Source organism: Zosterops lateralis, assembly GCF_965231275.1.
Source record: "Zosterops lateralis genome assembly, chromosome: 1".
In the NCBI taxonomy this organism is placed as follows: Eukaryota; Metazoa; Chordata; class Aves; order Passeriformes; family Zosteropidae; genus Zosterops; species Zosterops lateralis.
In genome coordinates, this window is record NC_139762.1 from 96532726 (window position 1) to 96552723 (window position 19998).

Sequence of the window (19998 nt, forward strand, 5' to 3'; positions counted from 1 at the left end):
GGACAAGAGACTGAAAAGGATGTCTTCACATCTGATCAGGATGAATCAGAAATGTTTCCCCTCTAGCTGTTTTACTACTTTTCTGGAATGTTTCTTAAATTGCATGTACTTAATGCAATCTCCTGCAAATTAAGAGCAACTCCATCTGGACAGTTAGGGTGGGCAGCTCTGTAAGGACACACTTCCTGTTTCAGAGGCTTCAAATCAGAGACAAAGACTAATTTAGCCCATATACATGGAGCAGCACTGCCAAAAGTCTGAAGAGAAGGAAGTGCACCCATGCAGGTCAACTCCACAGTGCCTCCAACATATTCAATATCCAAAATAATGAGAATGAGGTGTCTGAACACATTATGTACATCCATAAGCTAAGGAAATACTGTGAATCATAGTTGATTAAACACTAAAACTCCTGTTGTAGTTTAATCCCATCTGGCAACAAGTATCACACAGCCATTTTCTCACTCCCCCGCTGGGATGGGGGAGAGAATTGGAAGGGTAAAAGTGACAAAAGACTGTGGAATAGGTAAAGAAAAAGCCCTGTGCACATGCAAAATGTCACAAGGAGTTAATTCGCCACTTCCCATGTACAGACAGGCGTTCAATCATTCCCAGGAAGACTGCTCTCAACCACACATAACAATGATTTGGGAAGACAAATGCCATCACTCCAAATGTCCTCCCTATTCCTTCTCCTTCCTCCTGCTTTATATGCTCAGCATGATGCCATACAGGTATAAGATTGTCCCTTTGGTCATTTGGGGTCAGCTGTCCCGGCTGTGTCCCCTCCCAACTCCTTTGTGCACCCCCAGCCCGTTTGCTAGTGGGGTGGAGTGAGGAGCAGAAACGTCCTTAACTCTGTGTAAGCTCTGCTCAACAATAACCGAAACATCTCTGGGTTATTAACTCTGTGTTCAGCACAAATCCCAAACTCAGCCCCATACCAGCTGCTGTGAAGAAAATTAACCCTTCCAAAACCAGCACAACTCCCCAGTCCAGTCCAAGACTGGTTAGTTGGAAAGCCTAGATGTTAAAAACGTAAATTCTGTGCTCTTACCTCATGTGCTCTGATCCATTCACTCTGTTAGATAAACAGCTTTAATCTGCACAAAGCTATTGTAGTGCCTAATGGAGTTGTGAATGGCTGTTTTCTGATAGGTGAAGAGATCGTATGGGATTAGCCCTAATCAGGTACTTTAGGTAATGAGAATCTCTCCATCCAGCATTGAACAAAACCACACAAAACTGTTCTTTTCCCATATCTCAGCAGGGTTTGAATAGACAAAAAGGCAGATTAAGGAAATGACTGAGCAAGGAATACTTGATTTCATTGGTTCAATAAATAATAAAAAAATAAGGACAAGTCTAACTTTATAGGTAGTGCAAAGATACATATTTACAAACTCCAATTCAGTGCAAAACTAAACAGAGTAATCTGGAAGATTAAAAGAATCTGAGTTCATTCCTCCCATATTTTAGACATTCTTCAAATTGTGTAGTCATTGCATTTCATTAGACAAGAGAGCAGTTCAGTTTTATACATATATTTATTAAAAGATTTTTTTTCAAAAATCTTAATTTTGATAAATGTATTTAACATAGTATCTCTTTGTGAATATGTCCATTTATGTTATTGAAGGGAATTATTTTCTCAAAGTAATACCAAATCTCAGGATGTAAAATAAATATACAAAACTGAGCTTCTAATGTTCATGCAAACCTCATACACATATAGTGGATATCTGCTATAACACACTAAAACATAATAACCTATTTTAAAATATTTCCTTTAAAGCAATTGCCTACATTTAATATTTAAGCCTTAGGGAAAAATTAAAGAAACAACACTTTTACTGCATAACATTCTCATAAAACATGGATGAGTGCTTCACTTCTGATAAAACAACATGCATCAGGAATTTATTGTATTAAGGAACTAGCAGATCTCGGGACAAAGAAAATCATGTTCAATAAGACAAGAAAGATGATTTGTTGATCAAAAAATAAAAATAAAACCCCAAGCAAATCAACAACAGATTTTAAATGAGTGCTATTATTGCCCTATATAGCCTTCAGATGTTATTGAAGATACCAACTTTTCTCTAGCCCTATCTTTTTACCTCTATGCATTTTCAAATCAGATAGATAAAGTACTCCCAAACAAGCAAAAAGGGAGGAATCAGATCAAAGACAATAAAGCACGACAGATAAAGGCAGAGCTATCTCATAATAATAAAAGACAGGAAAACAATCCACTTTTCATCAGGTCCCACGGTTCACGGACTGTAGGAGCAGATGATATTCAGATACTAGCATGGAATTAAAATACTGTAGGAGGCTTGAAATGGAATTAAAATACTGTAGGAGGCTTGAAATGCTAATTCATTCTAAAATTGTATATTTGAATAAGCCCCTTAGCTTAATCATTGAAATCAAGTTGAAACACGGGTCAGCTTTGCTTATTTTTACGAAAAAAATATGAAATGAAAAACCTCAATGATGTCTTCATGTGAATTCATCACTGAAAACTAGGAGAGAACCAAAATGGTCTAGTGACAGCAGTCTGGATATACAAATTACTCATTAAATGGTAACTCCCACCTATAGAAATGAGGAATAGAGGAATTTTGGCCATTATTCCCTTAGACAGTAGGGTCCATTTGATCCACGGTTTTGTTTCTGATCACAAACTGTACTTTTGTGAATATTTGTTAATACTATTGAAAAAGTATACATCAAAAGGCATATAAAGATTTTTTTAACGAGAAAGTGTGTCTAACCAAAGAGTGTAGAGACACCTGTAATTTCAGAGATTGTTCCAGAAAATTCAGGCTCCTCATAAAGGAGTATGATGAGCCATAAAAAAACCCAAACCAAACCATAAAAAACAATTGTCTAGAACCATAAAATACAAGATGAAACACCACCAGAGGGAGAGTTAAATGCAAAATTATTTTTGTGCAGAAATGCAGATAAGGCAGTGAACCTAATGGCAAGACATGAAATGCATTAAAAAGATATGAAGGAGAGGCAAAACAGACCTCTATGGAAATTTAAAACTGATCTGAAGATGGAAATGGCAATGAGGATTAAAACTGCAGGCAGGAAAAAGAGCTAGCCTTTTTATGGGTTCACAATGTTCTCTGTACTCGTGCTTGCAATTATACTCTAGGGTGGCAATCAGTCATCAGGAACATCCAAAAAGAGTAATATCCACTGTAATGGAACTTATTCCATTCACACTTGTGTGATGAGCCTTTTCCCTGATCCAGAATTAATTTCTTCGACATCAAAAGTACTCAAATCATACCACACTAGTGTTTAAACACAGTGAGACTCGTAAACCTTAAGAATGACGTTTCAATCACAGTTAAATAAAAGTCAGAGGGAGCTTAAGCTCATTTTTAATATGAGACATAGTAACATTTATTTCAAACACTGGCCTGAATATATTGAAAAGTAATATTCAGCAAAGGGAAGTCTATGGAGAAGCTATGTCTTGCTTTATAAGGAGAGTCTTATCTAACTTATCAGACAGCTTATTCAAAAAACCTAGTGCTTATTTATTCTTTTTTTTGCATATTCTTAGCTCTTACCTTCCAGACTCAAATGTAAACCATGTTGAGTCACGTCCATATCTCCTCAAAGAGCTCAGAGGCCACATGACCAGCTTGACCTTGGCATTGTGGATGTCCCAGAGATAGATGTTTTCATGTGTGATCTGCATTGTACATTCCCCATAGATATCTAAATTTGGTGTAGGCATAAGGTATACATTGAATCGTTCTGGAAAGAAACAGAAAGTAAAGACATCATAGGTTAAAGCAAGATTTTATATTGGGGAAAACAAAATTGAAATAAAGTCTTTAGCTCTGATGATCCAGAAATCAAAGACAAATTTCTGGCTTTAACAGAGGTGAGGATCCACTGATGCTGAAGCAGCCCTGCTAGTGCATAAGAGAGGAGTGAGAAGAGAATTATCTTCATTTCATTTTCCTTATAAATTATGCAGCAGTCTGAAGCATCTTTCACAGGTGATCTGCATAGTCCTCTTGGACATATGTTGCCAGCACCATTACCAAAGTCCTTTTTTACCCTCACATTAAGATCTATGACTCGTTACAAATCAACATTCACAATGACAAGAACTCTGACAGAGACTCCTCTCTTCAAAGAACAGAACTAAAGGTATCCTGGCAAAATATGTATGTGGAACAATTGCCTCTTAGAAAAGCTGTCCTTGAAATTGCAAATCCAAGTTTACTTATTGAAGCTTGTTAATAATTACATTCCTTGCATTCAGTTTCTGTTTATTTGCCAAAGTCATTCTTATTTGCAAAATTAATAACAATTTTAATCATCTGTTGCTTTCTTGAAATATCTGATTCAACATGATGTATTATTATGGTCATGACATCAATCACTATCAGCTGCACTTTGCTTGCAAAGTGCACTTATTGCAGTAGGAGGTCAAGGGCATTAATAATTTTCTGAAGTGCCTGAATTGCATGTGATTTAATAAGCAATGTAAAAAAAAAAGAAAAAAGAAAAAAGAAAGGAAAAAAAAAACCAAAAAACAAACAAACAAACAAACAAACAAACAAAAAAAAAAAAAAAAAAACAAAAAAAAAAAAAAAAAAACCAAAAAAAAACACCAGGATGATGTAAAATACCATTAATTCATATGGAAGAAAGTAAACATTATTAGGAAGAGAAATTTAAATAAAAATGTGATCTTCTTTGAAGAATAACTAATGTTTCTATGAGTTGCTTCTACAAAGAATGAAAAACTCCATTAAATTTCTGGTTGTACATTTGGAAGTGTCAGCCTATATTTTAATACTACATGCACTGCAATATTAGGGGTTAATAGCATCATATGGGACTGCAGTACATTCACAACTTTCCTTTCACTGCTGTTTTCTTTTTTTTTCATATTTGAAATGGGTAGAAATGCAAAATGTCAATTCTACTGCCTGAAAGGTGTTGACGAAAAAAAGGTAAGAACAGTTTAAAGTATGAGCATGAGCAATTCTTACTCAATAACAATATTAGGAAATTGTTCTTTAGAGGGACAACTGATAGGAAAATTGCCTTCAATTACTACATAAAGTACAGAGGGTTTGGTGTGGAATATTTTTCACCCACCATTGGAACTGAATTTTCTCACAGTGTCCTCATAAAATTGGCAAGGTATTTAAATTTTAGTGAAAGAAATTTATTGCAACACTCAGAATTAGCTTCCCATTCTGTTTGAAATTCAGTATTATAGACATGATGTCTCTAATTTTTATACATTTGAGATATATATATGTTTTTGACAAAATAATTAAAACATTGCAAGTAAGTGAGTTAATGTAAGATAAAAGTGTGTGTGAGTTTGTGTGTGTGTGAATAATGTAGCAAAAGTTTGAGGAATTAGAGAAAGCAAGGAACTGCTGGCTGAGCAATAAAAATTGCTGTGTAGCTATAAGTAAACTTGTCATCCTCAATGTTGTTCTGTTTCAGTCAATTTAATTTTGTCCTATTAATGAGACTCCCCAATTGATTCATTTAGTCACAACCTCTTCTCCCAGGCCCAAGTTCTCATTAGCCACACTAATGGGTTTTAGCCCTAAAAGTTTAATTTTATGACTAGGATCCCATGTGCGAAACTCCAGACATTTTGTGAAAGTCTTGTGTCACACAGCACAAATAGATTAGCAGAGGCTGCTGAGATCACTGAGGAGAATGAATTTCCCCTAATGCTCAGAGGAGTGCAGGGGGCAGGGGTCTAACATAATGCCTACTAAACTAAGTGGCAGGACTCACACTTGGGAGTAATGGGTCAAACGCTGCATTGGGAAGGGAATGGTGGTGAACAGGATGACTTTCACTTTGCACTGGAATTATTTATGTATATATATATATGTATGTATGTATATACTGTCAGTTATTGCTACTTCCCTCCTCTATTTGAGAGAAAGATATGCTCTTTCTCTCTTGCATGACACGAAATAACACCGTGTATCTCCATGGGGGGATGGGGTTACTATACGAGAATGAAAATCTTTCTCTTTCCCCACCTTTACCAACAGAATGTCTCAGACAGCAGAGAAAATGAAAAGCTATAATTATTTTTTGAAGTAAACATTAAACTGTTGTGTGGAAGGCACAAAATATTTCAACTTGCTTTAGATGTTACCAGGATAGTCATGAAATGCTTAACTTCTCTGATGTGTTTGAGGATATTCTTGCATGAAGGGCATTCAGGACATATGGTATCCTCAAACTGTCAGGAGACATTTGCTGACTTTGCATGGGAGGTCAGTGTCTAAGGTGAGATGTCAGGGATTAAAGGAAGTATGTCTGATTAAAGTGAACATCAGCTGCAGGGCAAAATGTAGCACCGTTGGAACTGAATCAAATTGGCAAGAAAAACAAGCATACAAACATATGTGCTGGAGAAGATTGAGGATGGATACATTTGCTTTTGGAACAAAAACTATACTTTTGAATAGTGGGCAGCTGAGGACATGGAAAGGTGTAGATACTATTAAATGGTTATATTAATTAACATGCAGGGTCCAACTTTTCCATTTCAGAAAATATTTGAGCAGGTATCTAGTTAATGGTTATACAGTCATTCCATCTTTAGTGGCAGGTTTTGCCCCTACACTTATCGAGGCAAAAACCAACCTTCATCATAGGCCAGATTTGGGAATCATAGGCCCAAATTTGGGAATTGTGGTAGAATGAGATAATAACAGTTCACTGGCTAGTAAGACTAAGCAAATAGGAGTTAATAAGGTACCCAGAAAGTAGGGAGATGGAAGAAACTAAATACATGTGATGCTGGACATGATAAGACTGGGACTGAACAGGCACAATTCCTCAGCATTTGGGATTCCTGTCCTCCTCACTTTTCTAAACTAGTGAGGGCAAAGTTCAGGGAGTGGGGGAACCAGGATGAGAAAAAAAATGCTGATATATTGCTACGCTTATTATCCCATTCAATGTGACTGCTCTTTCCCATCTCCTTGAATAAGCAGAGCAATGCTTCATCATACACTTAGTGCATGTAAAAGGTGTTTAGCATTTGGGCTTTGGCAAGGATATGACACTTAATAATGCTTTCCAGGGCATAGGAGCATAAGAGTCTTTATGAAAATGAGCATATTGACTGAGACAGAGACTTGGCAGCAACTCCAAAATGCTCTCAGCCTTCCAGCTGTACTGGGCGAGCAAAATGACTGGAGCCCAGTGATCCTGATTCTGCCATTTTATCATTGGATTCCTTTAGTTGAATCACTCCAGCTGGAAAACCAACCAGATGACATTGCAATCTTGCAATCCAGATGCTTGGTTTCATTTCAGCTTTAATGATGGGTAAAAAATTACTTATAAAAGGAGACAGTCAGGTTGGTGGCACCTATATAAATAAGTAGAGGCTTTAAAAGCAAATATTCAGTTTATATGTGAAAGAAACTCCTCCACCTATGAGACTTCTGCTGCTGACCAACTGGGGCTAAGTTTCAGGTTGAAAGAGAGCTTAAAGTCTTGAAGGTGCAGCATTTTGTGTTTATTCATATCTCAGGGCTATTAGAATGCTTCCCTTCTGCTGCATGCAGTGAGGAACCAGGATTTCAGAATCAATTCTTTTCCTTTTCTTATAAATATTCTGCTTTGCTTCCATTAAAAATGTAAGTACCTCAATAAAAATATAAAGGTAGGTAAATACTTCAAATTGTTTCACTGGTAAGTAGTAAAATAGAGAAGATTCTGAAGTCTCACTGGATTAACACTAGAACTGCAAACACCTGACTTTTCTGAATAAAGCTGTCTGCAACTCATTTATTTAAAAAACAACAACTCAAACAAACAAACCTATTGTATAAAAATAGATTAACGATAAGAGAAGATGAATAAAAAACCATGCAAAGTGCTTTTATGTATTAAATTACACAGATTCTACAGATCCTAGAAAATTCCCTAAAACAAGTCAGCTCTGTGAATGTAATTACAAAGTCTCTGTGCTTTGGCTGTAGCTTGTAATCTCAATATATAGCACAAAGCAACGCCTCATAATCCTCTTCTGAGCATTCAAGGACGTTGTTCACTATGAAAAGCTACATTTTTACTAACAAGAATTAATGAGTTTCTTGCAATTAAAATCCGGGAAGCAAGACTGCTGCTCCTGTGGAAGGTTTTTAAATAAAAAAAGGAAGGTAAGACCAATGTCATGAAAGAAGAAAAATCTTACAAAGAAAGTAATTTTATGAAATACTAATTTAAATATTACGCAGGAAAGAAAAGCAAAAATTCATTATCTTTCAAACTTTTCCAGATTTTGAAAATAAAAATTAGGTTTATAATGGAGTAATTTTTTTAAAAAAATTAAAGCCTCAAAACACATAATTGAAAAGGCTTACATTGATATCACAGAAATGTTAGGAGTAAATAACATATAGCAGCAAAAGATGGATCTGGCCTTTTCTTCAGTTTAGAAATTTGCATTTTAACATTTACCCATTTTCTTCAGGTTTCACATCAGGTTTACAGATAAAATTTAATAGAAAATTATTTAGTACAAATAAAACAAAATTATTTAGTACAAGTATTCAGCTATTTTAGTTCTATTATTTAGTATTCAAAACTCATAGGAATAGAGTCTTCACCAAACAGATGCACCTTCTCCTAAAAAGTGAATTTGTTAATAGTCGACACATAATGCTTTTTTTAACCAATATTTTCTTGAATATTCTGATTTTTTTTTCACAGTAAATATAGTCTGTCATTGTATATTGCTCATTTGGATGACGTAATTCAAATTCTTTCCTTTTATAAGGAATGAAAATGGCAGCACATTGGATACACTGTCCATTGTGAGAATGGAGAAATTCTAGATATGACATCACCTGGGAAGATAATTAAAAAAGAGCCCCAAAATTTGTTTTTGTCATTATGTTTTGGGGTGTATTGCAAATGCTTCCAAATGCATTGAGAGGTGGAAAGGAAGCTTCCAATTCTCCCAGATGTAGTCAACATTTTACATTCACAACTTCTTCATCTAGCAACAGCTTGAGAAACCTAAGGATTATGAAATGTGCATGTAAGAATCACAGCATATTGCTTAGAAGACTTGTCAACAGTGTAATCAGATCCAACTTAGTCCAGATTTTCTTTCATGGAGTTATAAATGTGTGTTATTATTTGTGTTATCATTGCATATAAAGCTTCACTGCCATTATACTAAATAAATTACCTGAATAGGATTATGAAGAGGCCTCTACTGCTTTCATACTGTATTTTAATTCTTTAGCAAATAATCTAAAAGGAAATTTGTAAACACTAGAGACCATATTCAGCATGAAAAGAAATTTAAATGGAAACAAGGTTGCTGCTGTAGGGCTGAGGTACACCAACAAATCACTTAGATTTGCTGGAGAGAGGAGGTAAAATGGTTGGAGAGCAACAGAAGCTTCATTTCACATCTCACTGTAATTGGAATTTGCGCATCATTCCAAGCTAAGCAGCCCTTAGTCATGAGCCTTAAATTCAAACAGAAAACCACCTAATAGTCATTTTCTGCAGCAGAGTTTACAAAGCAAGACTTGCGGTAATACTTCTGGAAAGCAATAATGGAGCTGAAATCCAGTGAGAAGCTTCCCATTACTGATGTGCTTTTGCACAAGAGTTGCTTAGATGTCTTCTCTATCCTTCCTACAAGGCACAGCAGCAGAGCTCTCTGCTATAAGCAGAGCAGCCCTACAGTTTGTCTGGTTTTGCTGTCACCACTGCAGAATTGCTTGGGGCTGGAAGCTCAAACAACAGTGCAAATATGGTGGAATAGATGTCACTGGCACTCACAGACCAATCCAGAACTATAAAAGAATGCCTCTTTCAGGTACCTTAAATTTCTATTGTCATGTGACAGAACTGCCTTGTGATTGTATGGTCTTTGCATACCTAACAGCAGTTTTGGCAGCCTTTAGAGCAAATTGTTCTGCAAACCATGCTGTTGCAATCCTGCCACAGAGAATCGGGTGTCTTCCCTTCTCAAATCTAAAGCCCATCTCAGAAGAACCACAAGAGCAAGACTGGGGGGATAAACAGGCTCAGAAATAATAAAAAGAGGTATTAAAAATGGTAGAAACCACATATATTTTCTTTACCAAGTATTTTCTGAAATGTAATTTTTTGTGTATAAAAATACAAGTAGAATCTAGCAATTTTAGTGGCCCCACAGCATATACAATAACAATTATGAAAATTATTTCAAATGTTGCTAACTGAGGGTCGTGGCTTTGCTGGTCACATACAGGAAAAAAACCCTACAAATCTATACATCAGAAAGTTGGAGATTTTTCCAAGAGAGAGACAATTTGTTCATCTAATGCATTTGGTGAATCCCATTACATCATTAAAATGTCCTCTAAGAACAAGAATCGGAAAGTAGTTGAACACATGAAGAACACTGCATATTAAAAGTATTATCTCTTGGAAAAGGTAAAACAGCTCATGAAAAAACCCACCTCATTAGGCTAGTTTTTCTAGTCCAAAGAAGTATCTTTACCAAATTTTACACATTTCATAAAATCTTTAGTGGAAAGTAACTATTTGAAAAAACCTCAGTGGAATGGGATGCGATTAATGCTTAGTACACTTGTTCTTTTGGGATTAATGTACCAACACCTGTTATATCATAGAGGTATGAACACTATGCCACCATTATTCAATGCCTTTTAGCCTTTAAAAGTGTGAAAAAAAAAGTCCAAAACTGAAAGACCATTAAGACTGTAATATTTATTACAATCTATGGTCTTGCTCAAACAGTAAGAGACATCTTTTGTTCAGTGACCTGAAAGAAAGCCTTTGTATGGGTCAGGCAACAGAACTTGCATGAAACTAGATGCTGAGGCTATGAGACTGTTACACATTTAAAAAATGTTACACATTTTACAAATCGTATTCACACATCTCTGTTTCAAGTACGGATTAATAATTGACTAACTCAAGAGGAATTCTATGAAGTTGACACATGTGCAGTGTTTTGAAGAATGACATTCAAAGGTACTACACTGGTACTCACGAAAAAATAAAGTTTTCCAGAGAATGACACAGCTGCCATTTTCACAAAGAGCAAGATTTTAGACGCTTCATACACATAAGCCACTGTTCATGAATTTCCAATTGTAAAATTAACTTCGACCTTTCAGTTTCAGGTCAACAAAAGCTCAACAAGAATATTTATAAGCAAAACCTCAGTAGACGTTCAAAAGTTTTTGAGGTATCTTTTGAGCTACCATTTTTGATAGCATGTATGTAAAAGCTGCAATATGGGGAAAATGTGCAAGAAAACAAACTAAAAATCTGAAATGATTCCACCCAAGTCACCAAATGGTTCCACCTTTGAACTAGTTCCCTTTTCAATAACACTGTCATGTGGGGAATGACACTGCCAGGTTTGCAGAATAAGATAACCAGTGTAAAATGAAGGCACGGTTCCACTCCACTGAAGAAATCTGCTACAGGAATTTGAGTGCAACTGCAGGTTCTTACAGCACAGAACAAAATGCCCGATTTCATACTTATAGTAAGAATCTCTGCACTTTTTCCTCCTTCCAAGTTGATTAAAAGACAACCACAACTGAATTTGCTTTGCTCTGAACAAGAAAACTTTGAATTTCAAACATGCTTATTAAAATGCAAAGTTGTGCATCGAGGGGATGAGGGAAGGGTGAGGATAGGTATCAGAATTACTTGTTTGAGATACTGTAACTAATGATTTAGCAGAGCATGCTCGTTAAGTATTGGATTATATGTATTCAGTCACTTGTTTTAAAAGAATACAGCTAATGATACCCTCCATGCATTATTATTCATGTGATTTGTACAACAAATACATGCTTTGCCTCTTTGTTTCCTTTCGTTTATTTACTTAGAACAATAGAGATGCTAATTATGTTCATATATGCTGGTTGGTAACACTGCAATTAATTTCTAGACTAAGGCAATTGAATCAAGACTAGTTCATACAACAGAAACAATATATGCCTCCTGGAGGTCATGTGTAACTGGATCTCTTTCAGGAACATGATGAAGTGTAACATTTGTCATCTATGTCCAAAAGCTGCTGGAGAGTACATGAATTCACTGCAGAAAGAGCTTGACGAATTTCAAGCTACCTTTCTGTTCACATCACAGGCTTTTGACAAGGTTTATTTCCTTTCACATTTGTGAAAGCCCTCCACCTGTTCACACAGTTCTCTCTTCAGTAGCATGCAGATGAGTTTTATACCTATAGCCTATGAACATATAGCAGATGGAATGCTTTGAGTGCTGTCTGATCATTATCACTTTCCTACAACATTAGTAGCTCTCCCTTTGTTAAGTAGTTTGAGACTACAAATTGAATTCTGTGTCTCATAGCAGGCAAACAACTCTATGAACATTTGAACTTCTTTTAAATCCCATTTCAACACGTCTGCTTTTTGAACAAAATTCCTTAAAGATTTCTGTATATTTCATGCTGTGTGCTATAAGGTTCACAGAAATAATATAATAAATATAATGCCATTCATTCTATAATTTCATTACGCAATTTTGTTTATAATGATAGTTGGCTTGATATTTTATGACCATTGAGGCAGTGTGTGTTATTACTTTGTTGAAAGCTATCGGATCTTATAAAAACATCAAGACAGTAATAATCATTGAGAGCTGTAATTTAGGGAGGACTAAATGAGCACATTTTGTGTTGCCCTTGTGTTCATTAATAGGAATTAAATGACAGGGTAATCACAGATTTTCTTTTGTTATTGCCTATTCCATCCACTAGCATTCTTCCTGTGCATGTGTCTAATCCAAATAGCCTTTAGATGAAGACTTACAACTCAGGCTTAGTGCTGACTAACATCTGTCACTGCCCTTTTCACCCATATTTGACAGCATTTAGATGATTCTGACTTCAATATTCAAGACAGGTATTTTTTTTAAGCAAATATGTGTTTTGCAGTCCAAATTGCTGTTCGTATGTTCATTGCTGTCCTTAAAAGGCTGCAAAACAACAGCTGCTGCTTTATTCCTCTGCACAGAAGCCATAATTTCCAGAAACAGAAGGGTCATGGCCATCATTTCCCACGACAGGGAAATCTGAACACGATGAAGACACGAAGTCACTCTATATGTATTATTTGGCATGGAATTCAATCATCTTTATTTGTATGAGCTTCAAAAACATATCCAAATTTTCAGTTACTAATGATGTATTTCCATCTACTAGCAAAAGTCCTCACAACAACAGGCACAAGCAAAGATGACATGGGATATCACCTAAGAACTGATCTAGGAGCAAATAAAAAGTTACTTACCATTTTGTTCTCTCTGGACTCCAGCAGCAAGCAAATCTGGTTCCCCAAGACTTATATCATTGAGCCGGGCCCCTAGACATTCCATGCAAAGATGTTTGCACCACTCCTCTGCCTCTAGTTCTGAGGAAACAGCAAAAAAAAAAAAAATCCATTCATGTTGATATTAAAAAAAAAAAAAGAAAGGTGAAGTTAAATCAATACTTTCTTACTGACAATGTTTACACAATATGCTTGTGTTGAATAATGAGTTATTAGCATTAAGTCTCACATTAATTTATTTGCCTCAATTTATGAACTTTTAAAAAGGGTTGCACTATTAGGACTGCATCATCCATCCTCAAATTTGAGAACAGGAGGTGGAATTAACAAAGTAGAGGAATAATGAATTTTCAAGGCAGTATATTTCTAGTGGGCCTTCTTAAAAGAAAAAAAAATGTGATTTAGAAAAATTTCATATATAATAGCTGAAATATTCTTTAATGCTTTTTAGGCAAGTCTGAACTCTTCAGGTACTTTCTTTTTCTAAAGGTGCTAGAGCATTTTTCTTAGAGCAAAGGAAAAACAGTTATAAAATGCTCTTCAAATGCCAAATTTCCATCTCTGCTGTAGCAAAAGGCTATGCCTGCCAAGGCAGTCTGAATAATTAATTTCAGTTCTGTTCACCTTTTTTTCGGTCTCAGGGCAATTTGGGCATTTGTTGAAACATTTATAAGAAATTTAAAACCTCCCAATCTTTTCTGAGTCCTCCATTGCATCCCATTGATGCAATATGAGCACTCTCTACTTGCCAGTCCACCAAAATGTGGATTCCACAAAGTGTAATTCCCACACACACACCATAACATCCTCCCATTCAAGTTCAGCTTCATCCTATCCACTTCCCAAACACAGCATCATGAAATTCCTGGCATTGGTCAAACATGCATCACCTCAAGTTGGAGCTAATGCAGTGTGAAACTACAACAAAGAAAAATCATGCAACTACCCTGAGTGTCTTTTATTTGCAGGAAAGACTTCACCTAAGGGAAAGTTACTGGAGAATGCACTCACTGAGCATCCATGGTCACAGTCAGTCTCTAGCTGATCATCTTTAACAGTGAATGACTCCAGTAATCTAGAAATGTTTGCATTAAACTGCCAGGTTTTCAGTCCTTTTTTTTAGGGGAACATTGGGAAAATAATTTTGTGACAATCTCTCCAATGTACTGCTGAAACTTGGAGAGAGAAAAATACTGCATGCAAGCCCCAAAGCATTTAGTGATGATGAATCATTGGAATTAATGAAAAATTCTATCTGAGAAAAACTCATCTAATTGGTACAGTCCTCAAATTCTTGCCTGGTTAGATATAGATCTCATAGAAACATTTGCTGCACAAGAAAGGGAGACAGGCACGAAGTTCCAGGTCTCCAAGAACCTCTGGATACCTTCCTTTGTTCAGAGTCTTGAATAATTCAGGAACAGGTCCATAGTTATTCTGACTATCAGCTAAGTTTCCAGACAAACAGCTGAAATAACAGAGCCTATTTTGGGATTTTTGAGAGGCAAATATGGTTGATGTCACAAGAATTTGGGGGTGCTTCTTCAGAGTGTTGTAAGGAAAGTTGTGTCCCTTAACCCTTCCTGCTTTTTTGCAGTCTTTGTCTCAGAACACACATTCCCAAAGTTGGGGTTCTCATAACATCCTCACCTTCTAGTGGTAAGAGACAGAATATTATGTCAGTATTATACAGATGACATTGAGCTTTGTAGGTGAAAAGAAAATACTGAGGTAAGAGCACACTGTCTTTTCAACACTGTTACAGATGCAGCCTCCCTGATGGAAGTGAGGAGAGAATAGGTTTATCTCTGAACAGCAGTAAAAATTTACATCTTTTAAAAGAATCGAGATGAATTTGTTTAAACACCCACTTCCAAAATTATTCTACTCATACATGAAGAAATTTCCTGTATATTTTTTCCCTGCCTCTCTTTCAGCACTTGCCATTTCCTTGGATACTTGTGAGGTCTTTTGAACCGAAGCCATGCCTTATAAATCCCACTTTCCCATGGAGAGGGTTTCATGCCAGGGATAGATGACAGAACTGGACCCCAAGACATGCAGCCCTATTCTGGCAGCACATGGATGGGGTGAGGGAGCAGGGCACCAGCACACAGGTGAGAGGCTGAGGTGCCATTCAGTTGCCCAACATCTGCTTTCAACTATACATAAAGACAGGGCAACCAATGGGCAAAGCTGGTAGCACAAAGGCAACAGTGCAGATCTAGGCAAGTGCTCCCATGGCTTTTTTTTTGCTTCTTTTCTGCCGAAACCACGTCACGGAACAATATATATGCTGACAGAATGCATAGCTCTATAGAAAGCCTGCAATTTTTCCTGGAGCATGGCCAGGATATAACATTTTATGTATTTTACAAAACCTGCATTTTATTACTTTTTTTCATTGTGCTTGCACCCAGGCTGAAAGGGCTTGTACTGAAAATGTAGAATGAGATGATGGTAAACAAATACTAACCTAACCTCTCTAATATTACAAATATCTGAGAAGAAAGTGAAATGTAGTGGTAATTCCATAAATCCAGTTTAACATCAATATATATTCAAAATAGGACTCACGTAAAAGCAACAAATTCAACTTATATGTATTCTCACACTAAATTTCCAGTATATGTTTTTGGAAACAAACAAAGAAAGTGTTCAAAGAAGCTTTTTCTTCTATGTGTCCTTGTTTTGTCTCCTCAATCTACTTGCTTGTCTCTTTTACAGGAACATCTAGGTCTTGAAAGTTTGGATCCAGAAACTCCTTTCAGAGTGTTCAACTGGCAGTTTATTTTAAGCTGCTGCCTTATTGCTGCCAGGCACTGATGATTAGGCCCAGATTAGACCATTCTCCAACTGCCATACAGAAGAAACATATCTTGGTGTGAGCATTATAAGATCATGGATATATTTTGGAAAGTGTAGGCTATAGCATGCATTGTACTGCTGTACAGCTCAAAATTTCTATCTTACAAAAATGATTGACTTAATGCTACGGGAAATATAGTTTCAATACAGAACTGAAATATCTTCCCACAGAACTGTGAGGATTTGTGTCTGCTGTCAGAAGAATCAACATTATCTACAAATGTGTCTGGAAGGTCAAGGGTATGAAGGTAGCTTATGAGTTAGTCCTGCCTAATGCATTCTGATAGCTATTGCTTACTTGTAGGAAATTGCCTTCAACCTTTTCCTTGATGGACATGTGGAACCTTTTTTATTTAGAAGCAGGTGAATTAATTTTCAAAAGCAAAGCCTTGATTTTCCTTTCACCATGTGCATCAATAAAGCAATTTGCCATTTTTTGTAAAATGTCTACAGAATGTCTTGTGCTTCAGGGTAACAAATTAAATATTATTTATGATACAAAAAAATTTATTATCATTTACACTACATAAATGTGTCATGGCAGCAATCTTTAAGAATGCCAGGTACCGCATCAGGAAACAGATATCTCAGTTATTCCTTTATTTTGATTACATGCATATACTGAAGCAGATGAAATATTACAGTAGAATCAAGTTATAAAAAAGTGTCAGCAAAATTGTCCTCTTTAATGCATGTAGATTTATTGGTGGTAAATGCAGAGTTTTAGTCATAACTGGTACTTGTCATTGAAAACATTTATTTTCCTTTTAAGATAACTGAATTCCTGGACTGAATGATAAATTGTAAAGCATTATTTCACAGCTATAAATAAAATCAAAATACTTGCATTTTTATCTTTAGTGTTATTTAATTATAAATTGCTACAGTACAAATCTCATGAGGTGAGAAAAAATACAAAGAGATGGGGGATCTTAAATAGGCACTGTTTATTGCATAAGAAATATTGCTGGGAACAAATTGGTAAACTTGTTACTTAACTTGCTATTGGCACTGTTTTCCTGCAGCTGATCTGAGTTTTAGGTTTTGCCTGAAGTTGTCTGTCATTTCTGCTTCAGTTCTCAGGTGATTACAGTGGCGCTGTACCGCTGTCTTGGACATAGGTGATACTACAGGATGATGTGGGTTTGTTGATGTAATAACAATGATGAAATAATTTTGTCAAATTGTGTTAGAGATAGGAATTTGTCATAGTAAAATTGTTCTTCTGCTACTTACATTAAAAAAAAAAATCATTATACACAACAATCTCTACAGAGAGGGGGTGAGGAGCAATGAAATGTCTATGGACACCTTTCAATTCACTGTCCACAGAAATCCTCTAGATCTCCTTCTATCTGGCCTCTAGATCCTCTAGATCTCTAATGCTAGAGGAGGGATTGTTTTCAGACTCCTAACTTAGGAAGCATTTTGTGTGTGGACTTAACCAAACACCTTCTGAATCCTGGTAACTTCATGTTCTTTCACGTTTTCCTTCTGTGTTCACATGGCACAATCCTACAGTAGCATTCCATCTCCCACCATCATAAGTTGCCAGCAGAGCTGGATGCCTCTAGGCTGAGATAAAGCCCCAAAGTGCTGGCCCCTCCTGCTCAGTCCAGTGCCCTCCATTTTGGGAGATCTATTCCATCACTACAAGCAGCAGTTTATTGAATTTGTAAATAAAAGGGCTCAATTTATATGCACCTCTGAAAGACAGACCTCTTCCCACTCTCATGCAACCCACCTAAAGTGATGTGGTTAAGAATTTAGGTTGGAAATAGCTTGTGTACAATATTAAAAGGGGATAACAAACATTGTCCTTGTGCAAATCAAAAAACCTCACTTAATTCTTTGTGTTTTACCTGATGCCAAACTGTATAAATCTGAAATGTTAGTTTCTTCTTCCTTACTGAAACATTTTTATGTATTTGCTGTACAAATTGTTTAGCACTTCTTCCTTCTAAATGGTGTGTGTAAGAGGCACAAATCCAACTAAACAGTGTTACCCTGAATGAAACTGAAGATCTGCCCTGTTCAGATTAGTAGGATTTAGTCCTGATATTCTCTCCAAGAAAAAAAGATGATACTGAGAAAAGTGCCAATTTATCTCTTCTAAAAATCATTCAGGCTTAATTAGAAGTTAATAAGAAAAAATATTATAGAATTCCCAAAGGGTTGATGTGCTGTTATACTGCATCACATAAAATATACGAAGCAACTTAATCCTTTTTTTTTTTTTCTAGCAAATAATGCTATTGCCTGCAGGCATGTAATTTCTTATCTTAATCAATAATACCTTAAAAACATCTATCCTTTATCAGGAGATATATCATCCTTTGATGATTTGAAAATAATTTGATTTTATAAATATTTAAAAAACATTATCTAACCATGCTTCTGTTACTTTGGGTACTTTTACTAGAGCGTATCACACAATCAAACACAGATACAAATCTAAAGCAATGTGGCTATTTCATACCTTTACTCAGAGGAACAGAGGGATAGAGCTTATTTTGTATAATAATTTATTACTGATTAAAAAGTGTGCATGAATTTGGCAAATTTTCTTTAAGTGATAGCTGGGAAGCAATGAAGGGGACGTACATTCTATTTATTGTAAAAGAACAGAAAATCAGTCTGTATGTAGACTAAAACTTGCTTTCAAGTAGAAAGGAACAGAGATAATTGGCTGCAACTCTGACAGCAACTGTTTATTAAAAATACTTTTTTATTGACCAACTATATTTGAAGGTATTTTATGACATGGGGGACTCATATATAGGATTTTTCCTTGTGTTTCAAATAATACTACTTCTAAGGAAACTTTCTAGTATTTTTCTTGAATGCTGACTTTTGAATATTTCACCTGGAGTAAAGTGGTCTGCTATTGCTTAAGTGTAAATCATTGAACCAAAAGACAAAGGAAAATCATGATGGAAAACCACACATACTGTTCACTCATATTAATTTACTAAAAAAGTTACATATTCTAGCAGTGGCAAAATGTACTAAAGAAAACCTTTATTCCTTGAAAATACTGTTGGTGAGTCAAGTTCCTCAAAAACTTGTCATTTCCACTTTTTAATATGATAACACCCTTACTGTTGAATTAACATCAGCTATTAAAATTCATGCATATTTTTGACTATATGATCAGTTTAAAGACATACATTTCATTTGACATGCCTTTCATTTGAGCATTATATTTTTTTTTCCTTAAACAAATACTGAATAATGCAGCAATCAAGATAAATTAAAATTACAGAACATGAATACATACTCTGTAACTTCATACTTTATCCGTTGGTATATTTTGCTATTTTTAGGTGAAGGAAGATATGGTCTAAGTATTATACAAAACATATACAAAAAGAAACTTTCATTTTCCAATTATTTGCTATTTTAAATTTGAGTTGGCATAAGGGCAGTACAGTTAATTACAATAATTACCAAAGGACATTTATCAGCTTTTAAAACTGTTATTTCTGCCTCACTTATCTGGAAATGCAAGATTTATCAAGAAAGGGATTCTGATAATTAATCTAATTATGTACCTGTGTTAGCTGTATATGTCTGTATTTATTGAGATATATCAAAGCTGACATTTCAGCTACTAGTCTGTCTATTGTCCTGTCTATAATATAAACCTGTGTAATGTTAATTCAATCATTTTGAAGGCAAGAAAAGTATTTAAAACGATTTATCATATTGATGTTACTGTCCATTATACTCCTGTCCA

At 35.6% G+C, this 19998-nt stretch overlaps 1 protein-coding gene across 1 annotated transcript in view; it reads right to left on the bottom strand.

Moving 5' to 3' along the window:
• Window positions 1–19998, bottom strand: part of DOK6 (docking protein 6) — a gene marked incomplete at its 3' end in the record, with an annotated part of 238553 nt that overhangs the window by 80203 nt on the left and 138352 nt on the right. The window contains exons 4-5 of the mRNA XM_083869871.1: window positions 13353–13472; window positions 3597–3786 (exon numbers count right to left, since the gene is read on the bottom strand). Of these exons, the coding sequence (XP_083725997.1) occupies window positions 3597–3786; window positions 13353–13472 (310 nt within the window). The remainder of the gene's footprint in view (window positions 1–3596; window positions 3787–13352; window positions 13473–19998) is intronic.